This window comes from Agrilus planipennis, unplaced genomic scaffold (assembly GCF_000699045.2).
Source record: "Agrilus planipennis isolate EAB-ADULT unplaced genomic scaffold, Apla_2.0 scaffold42, whole genome shotgun sequence".
Lineage (NCBI taxonomy): Eukaryota > Metazoa > Arthropoda > Insecta > Coleoptera > Buprestidae > Agrilus > Agrilus planipennis.
Window position 1 is genome coordinate 471,693 of NW_020438888.1, and position 10,451 is coordinate 482,143.

General features: G+C 33.7%; 1 protein-coding gene across 1 annotated transcript in view; it reads right to left on the reverse strand.

Moving 5' to 3' along the window:
- Positions 1-4,567: 4,567 nt before the first annotated feature.
- Positions 4,568-10,451, reverse strand: part of LOC108744988 — a 12,160-nt gene continuing 6,276 nt past the window's right edge. Inside the window, exons 2-4 of the mRNA XM_018480989.1 lie at positions 6,602-7,057; positions 6,237-6,497; positions 4,568-6,179 (exon numbers count right to left, since the gene is read on the reverse strand). Coding sequence (XP_018336491.1) covers positions 4,906-6,179; positions 6,237-6,497; positions 6,602-7,057 — 1,991 coding nt within the window. The 3' untranslated portion in view covers positions 4,568-4,905. The remainder of the gene's footprint in view (positions 6,180-6,236; positions 6,498-6,601; positions 7,058-10,451) is intronic.

Sequence of the window (10,451 nt, forward strand, 5' to 3'; positions counted from 1 at the left end):
CGGTTGTCTGTAAATATTAAACAGATGTAGAACATTTCAACATTCATTATGTATTAAATATACAAAATTATGCTAAATTTGACGATTTGGGAGATTTATGTATGTTAAATCTAAAATAGTAATTTAATTATGTTAATAGTACCACAAATTCATTGACCACTATTAAATTTATTGCTTAGTTATTGTATGAAAGTAATTGATTGCTACGTGTGTGAGTTTTAAGTATTCATCTCTACCGCGTGCTAAAAAAATCGTTGATACTATTAATTTAAATCCAACTTAATCTAAAATATGATTTTTGTGGCATTGCATATCTATGTTATGTTTTTTGATAATAGGAAAAATTGAGTGAAATTTTTATTTAATCGTTAAGAACGGAAATTAATAATTAGTATACTTTATTAACATGATAAAAATCCACAACTAGGTATAATAAAGGAAAATTAATAGGGTTTAGCTCAGGATAGGAAAGAGTGGAGGTACGTGTCCAACCAGTCTTAAAACTGATGACCCTATTATGATGATGACATATAATATTTATTGGTATTAATATCAAACTAATTATGTATTGAGTTATTAACTGAATGAAAATTATGGTCAAAAAAATGTAAAATGTACCATATAAATTAGAAATAATCGCTCTTGAAACCGTTAAGTTCATATTGAACCAAAATTTAATTCACTTGAAGACACCCAGACCATTTGTTTCAGTCAATTTCGAAAATTTTAACATTGACACAAGTACTAACACTAATTTTTATTGGCTAATTCGTCTTTCAAAATCAGTTGCAATAACCGAAAGTCAGTGTTGTGAATAAAATTCTAAATTTGGTATCGAATATAAAGGATTAAGTTAGTAGGTATGTCTTAGACACTGATCTGTAAAGGATTTCAAAGATATTCTAAACACTCTGTACTACACATATTTTAAATAACTGCCAATGTCATTACCTGATTCACAATTTCATTATGAAAACTGTTTAACAAAGAAATAACAACATATAATGTCTATGCCTTGCTCGAATTTAATTTCTTGTTAACCTTTTTCATTTAGCCCAAATTTTCTGGCTATTTGTCACAACACACTTGACATTTAAATATGTATATTATCAGTATATCGACACTTTTTTATTAACATTTTCCTTATGGACACACAAATTCTAATCTGATTTTCTGTCTAAATGCGCTTATATTACAATAGGCATATATTTTACAAGGTGTTCAGATATAGAAAGCGGCAATAAGTGCTTTAGTAATTGTTTTATCCCCTCGTATAAACTATTAGTGCCTCATTACGACTAATTTTGCCTTAATTTTATATTTAATTCCCGCACAAGTATGAGCTGCTGACATCAAGACAGAAGATGGCTCTTTTTGGGCGAAACGTTGTCTCAAACAAAGTCGTTTACATACAGAGTTATAGCTATTGAGTAGTGGAAGCACTTTTGTTTGAAAAATTTTTCGCTAGTCCCATTCGTTTTCGAGTTATTCAAGGAAATGTAAGGAGAGATCAACGTTGCGTCAAGCGACGAACCCGGAAAAATTTAAATCGAAATTGTCCGTTTAAGGTCTAAGTTTTCAAATTTGTTTTTGTGCAGTCAAATAGTAATTAAATAGTAGAAAAAGTTTTGTATGAAGCATTTTTGATGGCTGCATTAGTTTCCGGTTTATTCAGGAAAATATTGGAGATACCAACAGCAGGTGTCTAACGACGAACCCGAAAAGTTAGTAAAAATTTGATTTAGGTCTCTTAATTTACAGAACAACTATATTTATAAAATTACGTGATATTTATGAATATTTAAGACTAAAAATTGCCTTATTTTTTATATAGGCGTCAAGTACTTATTATTATTATGCACATGGGTGATTTCTACATGTCTATGCCTATTGAATTATTTAACGACATGATTAAAAAACAACGCCCAAGTTGCTATTGCCTAATAAGAGAAGAAAAGGAAAAGGAAAAAGTTTTTTTCGGCTGGTGAAATGTCAAAAGTCCATGATTAGACTTGCAAATTACGCACTGCTCTAGTTTGCTCGCTGTACACCGAATTTTTTTGTATAGGTCATTTTTATTAAGTACCTTTTTGTTTTAATAAACAGTTACGTAGTTACAGCACATTTTATTATCAAAGATCAAGAATTTGTCTTGCGATTAGCTATGTTGTATATATAACGTAACATATCTTTACTGGTTAAGAAAAATTACTTTAACTAATTAAATGCAATTCTTCTATGCGTAGGGGTACAGGAAACAAAAAAGATAATATTTAATTATATTTTGTGTTTACGTTTAAACTTAAAATAGCCCAAAAAAATGTGTGACATGAAAAGCAACTGAAATACACCAATAAATATTACTAATTACATACTTTAACTAATTATAGTTATATTTATACACTACAAATAAACCAAATATATTCAGAAAAAATATGTATATGTAATTTTCAAATGAATATTTATCGCATAATTTAATAACATTTAGTAGATACTATTCTCTGGTTTGTAGTCAAAAAACAGATCAAAAGTTGCATCAACTTCTTCCTGCAATAATAATTACTGATCATATACAGTTATAATGTCTGAAATACCTTGAAAACTGCTCAACAATTCGAAATATTTTATTCAAATGACGTAATACTGTTTACAATACAATTTTTGGGCTTTTTTCTTTCTAGATAACTAATACATTCTCTTAATCGCAAAATATTATTTATTCTATTTATGTGATATATTTTTGATTAATTTTCTTCCTCATAACTAAATATTAATTAAGTACTTAAACATTTTTATACATATATTTAGATACTTAAAATTAATCTACCTAAGTGATTAAATGTTCTTGAGCCCTTTTTGTAATATTTCAACTGTGCTTTTTCTTTCTTCTTTCCCTAAACCAGCAAAAACAAACCGAACATACGATTTCCGCATCAAAATTAACACAACATAATTAATTACGACAAATTTCCGTAAGCCGAACCTGCCATGCCCTTAAAATNGTTATATTTATACACTACAAATAAACCAAATATATTCAGAAAATAGTGCAACACATGTCCGTGACCTTTCTCCATGGACTGAGAAAACTCCTTGTACAGCACCTTATAAAGCAATTCTTGATCTTATTCTTTAATACTTATTGGTAATGCAGAAATATATTTATCGTCTATAAATCTTTTAAAAACCGAAATTATTTATTTGAACATTGCTGAGATTTGTATTAAAAAAAGGTTTTAGTCTACCGAAATATGTGAAAATTTTATGTCAATTCTTACTACAAAATCAGTGGTTACTTTTAGTATAAATTACCTTAATTTCTACAATATTTTACAGTCATTTTGAGATAACAAATATTGTTTTATAACTATACACTTAAAGTGTGTCATAAAGTTGTAAAGATTTGAAAATGGATTTATGGTTTCTAGTAAAAGTAGAACTTACCTATTGGATATTTCTGAAGTAAATCAGGCAAGTATTTTGTGTATATTTCTGTTTATGACTTAAGGTAATAAACATTTTCCTTTTTTTTTCGGGAAGTGACCTAAAAGGTGTAATTATTGCGGTGCATATAATCAAGGTTACGTTACTATTATATTACCTGCAAGCCTATGTAATACTTAACAACAAATGCGATTTAAAATGGATTAATTTTGCTAGGTACTGGATTTAATTATTTAAACTACCTCTATAAAATATTAGATTTTATAAGTGTTTGCAAAACCAAACACCTTTTACGTTTAATAACTACTTAATCATAAAATTAAAACTATCTATCCATAATTAAACTAGCGAAACGTTTCAACGTCTTTTGTTAGATATATTCAATTTCGTTATTTCTACTACCCAACCTAACCAAACCAAATATTTTTCTTACCACTTAACTAGATAATTATGCCAATGCGATAGCAGAAAATCTACTACGTTTTATATTAGATTTTACTTTAAAGATTGCTATTTTTGTGATATTTATTTAATTATATTATTAAGCACATTTTTTATTAAAGAAAATCGGTTGTCTGTAAAGTCGGTTTACTGACGATAGTTGAACGTGACAACGTCATAAGAAAATAGTGATGGAATGGTTTCATTTTTCAAAAGAAAATTTTAATTTTATTTGTTTGATAGATATTTTGTATGGATATAGAGAAGGAGGCAAATGGAAATGTATTATTGTATAGCAGCTGTTCACGCGGACGCATCGCTCACTCAAGTAGGAGAGAGACAGATGTCGAACGCTGCCGAACGCGGAGGCCGATTGTGCCTCTTTGTCGCTCGTTCCGCGCTCTCGCTTGCACTTCAAGCCTTAAATGGAACGCCTTAGAGCGAGGTAACGCCGCATGAGTCATGTTTTTTCGTGCGTGCAGCCGGCTCCATCGGATTATAAGACGTTGTCACGTCAAAAGTTTGAATATGCCCATAATTTGTAATTAACACTTACTTACCTCCAATCTTTCTGTGAATGTCTCTTCGATTACTTTCAACACCGTGTGTTTATTTGAACAATTTCTTCTCTTTTTTTAAACATATTGCTTGACACATCCACAAACAAACGAAAACACAATAATTTCAAAAACGTGCAAAATATTATTTATTTCTTGGTACAAAAATGTCTTGTTTAATACACATTGAAGACCGTGGTCAAAAACGAAGTCTTTATTCATTATTTATTAGATGGATAACTATGTTTAATAAATATTTACAAAAATAGTCAGGAAATAGAGACACGAAAAAGCGCACTGCAGAAAAAATATGTAATGGACAATAAATATTTTTAGTACCTGTAAAGGATATAGAGTTATACAATTTACAATAACAGTTGCAATAGAAATTATTTATCTAATATCAAGAAAACATTCTAATTTACACTATTTACAATGGTTTATTCCTTTTTATTTACCGTTGTTATTTTTTGTTATTGTACGTAGTGTAAAACTGAAACGTTTGTTGATTTCCATTTGGATCATATTCATAGTCATTGCTTGGTCTTCTCGGAGACCCATTGGGTCTGAAGTTCTGTCTTCTCCACACGCTGACTTCCGCTTGGTACAATTGCGTCTGCGAATTTTGGTACGTTGTTCTGGGAACACCCCGTACATTTAAATTGTTTTGATTTGTCGACTGCTGTTGATTTACGAAAGCGCTATTCTGGTACACTGGTTGGTTTGGTTGCGTGCCACCCAATGGTAAGTTCCCTGGTCCAATTGGATCGTCAAGGGAATAGTTGAACCTGTTGGCCAGGTATCTTTCGTTGAAAACTGATGGGTTTCCCGATGGTAGATCCAAAGATTGTGTAGGGTTTTGAAAGGAAGACAAAGGAGATGGTGTTGCATATCCACCATTGTAACCATTGATGTTTGATTGGACGTAACTTGTACCAGAACCAGTGCTAGATCCGTACGGATCAGCTTTCGACTCGGCTCCAAGCAAGGCTGCATTGTGGTTGAAGTTTTTAATCTCAGGGGTGTTGTAATAGGGGACGCTGAGGTTGTCAATCGATGAACCCCTGTTAGACGTTGATGTTCTCATGAAGCTAGGGACTCCCCTCATTCGGTTGACCCTCCTGGTGCTTCCGAAAATTTGATTGTCGCCGAAACTGTCGAAGAAGGAGTCGTCAAACCGGGCATTTCCTCGAGACCTTTGAGTCGTCGATGTGGTGGTCGATGTTGCAGCCACTGCCCGAAGTCTGTCACCTGCTGGATCGGGATTGGAACCTAATCCGTACAACCCTTTTCGGTACTGACCCCCAGGAGTTCTTAAATTGCTCAAATAGAAAGGGTTCCTGTAGACAGGGGTTTCTGTGGTTGTCGTGGTCGAAGTCGTTGTGAGAAAATCGAAACCGAAACCGTCGTTTCCGGTGCCCGTGCCCATTCTTGACCTTCTTTCTTCCAAGATTTCGTTTCCTTGGAGACTTGGTGGAGGATTATCGTCAAATTCACCGGCGTTGATAGCGTTAATGATCAGTGGTCTAAGATCGTCGTAGATTTCGATGAAATAAATACCTCTGGTAGTTGTAGGGGTGCTTTCGCCCATTATCACCCTTCTGTTACCACTGCAACGTCCCGAGAAATAATCATCGCACGACAGACATTCGACGGCGACGTAAGCGGTCGGATAATATATTGTCCTGTTGAAGAAGACGTGGGACATGGAATGGTCGCAGAGGGACTTAATAGCGCCTGCAAACAAAAGGGGGTTGTGGTACAAAAGGACTGAATGGAAAATTACCTATTTACCTGTTTCGTTTGCGCATTGGGGTTGCGTTACTCCACAGTTGGGGTAGAAGTCTACGTGACCGTGAGGGTCTGGATAACCCATGTCTCCGGAATTACTATGGATTATGTCCACGAAATCGGCATCGTCAGGAGTTAATCGATCTTGTACGGGCCTTCCCCGGAAGATCATATAAGTCGTATCCAAACCAGTTATCCTGGCGACTTTAATCCCATTGGTGTAGGTCTTTATTGCGTCCCCCACTATACCTCCCACTTGTGCTCCTAAAATCGGAAAGGTTTATTTTGATTGGATACCATTTTTAACCCCTGGTACCAAATTGTGTCCCAAAAATGGTACTGAAATGGTACTAATCTTATACTTATACCTAGTGAGGCTCCAATAATGTGTAATTTCTTCAGATCTAACCCCACTTCGGTGGTTAATTGGACCAGAAAGTACCCAATCACTTCACTCATCGACCTTGAATAGCAACATCCCATCATAATAGTTTGGCTGGTGTAATAATAGTAATCAGGCAGTATTATGTTATAATCTCCCACTGATAAGAAGGTATTTTTCATGTCTATAACCCATGTAGCGTTATAGCCCTCGTTCCAACCATGGAGGATTACTTTCGTTTCCAAAGAAGGATTGATGTTTCTTATATTGAATTCGTTTAGGAGAAAGGGGATGTCCGGGTTGAATCGGTTGTAAAGGTAAAAGTTCACGGTGCCAAAATTGGCATTCGAGGTGCAATTGATGCTGTTGCAAATGTCTTCGCCGTTCAAGTTCGGCAAAATGTATTTGTGTGCTTCGTTTCTTCGGAAGTCTATGCAGGATGCTGGAATCCAAAACAGATACATGATAAATTGAAAAATAATACGATATAATATACTTTTATATATTAATTTTTCGATCGTCTACCTTACAATGCCAATTTATCTCAAGATATTACACTATTTATATTTCTCATATTATCGGGTTGTTCGGAAAGTCATTTCGTTTTTTCCCGACAGAGGATTTAATTGTATTCTTTTGCACCCAACTTCACATTTAAGCCGTATAATTTTTATATGCCTTGAGAGCTCATATAGCAAGGCTTGTGTGTGAAAAATTCCAATTAATTCTACGCAGTAGTTTTTGGTTGGTGCCCTTTTAAATATGGAGAGCGATAAGCAGCATTTTCGACATATCTTACTGTTTTACTACAGAAAGGGTAAAAATGCTGTTCAAGCCAGAAAGAAATTGACTGATGTGTATGGAGAAGGTGTGTTGACAGTACGCCAGTGCCAGAACTGGTTCGCTAAATTTCGATCCGGCAATTTTGATGTCGAAGATGCACCACGTTCGGGAAGGCCGGTTGAAGCTGATAAAGACGCGATAAAGGCATTAGTTGATGTGAACCGGCGAATAACAACACGTGAGATCGGATTGAGGTTAAATTTATCAAATTCAACAGTTTATGACCACTTGAAAGGCCTGGGATTATCCTCGAAGCTCGATGTATGGGTTCCCCATGTTCTCACAGAGAGAAATCTGTGTCGCCGCATTGACGTCTGCGATTCGCTTCTCAAACGTCACGAAAATGATCCGTTTTTGAAGCGCATCATCACTGGGGACGAAAAATGGGTTGTATACAACAACGTCAAACGCAAGAGGTCATGGAGCAAAAAAGATGAACCGGCTCAAACCATTTCCAAAGCCGATATTCACCAAAAAAAGGTGATGCTGTCTGTTTGGTGGGATTTTAAAGGAATCGTTTTTTTTGAGCTTTTACCGGATAACACAACGATTAATTCGGAAGTCTACTGTCATCAGCTGGACAAACTGAATGATGCACTTCAACAGAAAAGGTCAGAACTAATCAACAGGAAAGGTGTAGTGTTTCACCAAGACAACGCGAGACCTCACACAAGTTTGGTCACTCGCCAAAAGCTTTTACAGCTTGAATGGGATACAATGCTACACCCACCATATTCTCCAGACCTGGCACCATCGGATTATTATTTGTTCCGGTCACTCCAAAATTTTTTAGACGGTAAAACCTTCACCTCAAATGAGGAGGTCAAAAACCTCCTCGATCAGTTTTTTGCCAGCAAAGACCAAAAATTTTATGAGCGTGGAATTATGCTACTACCAGAAAGATGGCAAAAGGTGTTGGACCAGAACGGTCAATATATAATTTAATAAAGTATTTGTTTATTATACGAAAACTGTCTTCCATTTCCACAAAAAAAGACGAAATGAATTTCCGAACAACCCTACATAACACACCCACTCTATCGTCCTGATTACGCTACATTTAGGTATTCCAGTAATATTACTCCTTGATTGATTCTGTAATTCATAACCACTTATAAATTACGTACTAATTATTCGAATTAACGATTTCTTCTGTCACTCAATAAGGCATGATACTACCACCATTCGAAACGATTTAATTTTTAATAATTTACGTCCTTTTTTATTTGTTTAGCACACTTTTTTAGAAAGTGTATCTTGTCCTTAAAAAACTAGTCACTAAATCATTTAAGATTAGTGATAGTTATTTTGCGATTTGATTTATTGCAAAATTAGTCCAAGACCTGTTCTTTTTTTTTTATTAATTTAAAGTATCTACCCAATGTAGGTATGTCAAATAGCTGCATAATTTATCTGTGATATACAGTATTATTCTAAACAAAATGACTTTATTTATTGTACATATGTATAGTAATATTTAACTTGCAATAAAAGTATACAAGTAAACAAAAGAAGGAGACAAGTTTTACATTTACGAAATTAATTTTTAAACAATAATAACTTTGAAATAATTTTAATAATCAAAATAATATTATTGGTTCCTATTATTCCTTAAATCTTTACATATCATGATTCCTTAGAATCATTCAACTATCGAACATAAAATATATATTTAAGTTCGTTAGCAAAAAATTGATATTCTTTGAATCTGTTTGTTTGCTTCATTTAAATTCAGCCCAACAAGTACCAGCAGCATTTTCATTTTTGTATGTGATAGGTCGCCTTAAATAACACTTTGCTGTCTACTTAATCAGAATGAAGACATCTGTTTCTTAACTTGGCCAATACTTACATCATTTTAAAAAAGTAAAATGAATATTTGCTCACAAAAAAAGTGCAGTTTTAGTTTCTACAACCTAAATACTTGTCAGAGATCATCGATGACCACATAAAACTAATTTTTCTATTCCTCGAGAATAGTACTCTTTTTCTGGATAAAAGATACTCTATACCCTTCTAAGCACCCCTGACAATACGAACACAAAATTTCATGATAATCGGTTGAGATGTTAAAGCGTGAAATGGTAACAAACAAACTCAGTGTACACATTTTCTTTTTAATAATATCAAGCAGGCTATCTCCTCCTTTAACTGGTTTAAAGTTCAACTCTATGTTATAATTAATGCATGAATATCCTTAATAAGAGCCGACATATTTGTAATTAAGTATCTGTTGACATGACAACGTAAAATATGCCATTTGTGTTCGTAATGTGAACAGAAACGTGTTTTATTTTTAAAGAACAAATAAGAGAAAGACAAAAACAAGTTGGCTACGGGAAAATATTCAAAGCCAATGTCGATTATGTGCTGTTTTAAAGTCAATCGAGTGCGAAATTTAAACTAATGGTTGTAATAAGGTTGCCAGTTACATCATTTCAAATAATTACTATTGTAGATAGTATCGGTTTACGCAAGTTTAGAGAATTAATTATTTATTGATGGATAACAGAATTAGGATTTTATGTAAACCTGATGAAGATGATTAATCAATTTGTTCGTTTCTTCTTGAAATATTGCTCGTGTGATTTATTAAACAACAACAAAAAAATGGAAAATCCGAAAGCTTACCTACTTAACATTAACAATATTGTAAATTAATTCATTTTCTTTAAATTCCCACGCTTAATCGAGTCAATAAATTCTTGCGGGCAATAACGTGGCTTTTGTTTCAGTCGGTCGGCGAACAAGCCTAGTAATTTAGTAAAAATGATCATACCAAATACAATAAGCGGCGTGGGCGAACTATTATTACTGAATAACCGCAACAACTATGTCAGAATAACTACCGGGTTGTTCGGAAAGTCATTTCGTTTTTTCCCGACAGAGGATTTAATTGTATTCTTTTGCACCCAACTTCACATTTAAGCCGTATAATTTTTATATGCTTTGAGAGCTCATATAGCAAGGCTTGTGTGTGAAAAATTCCAATT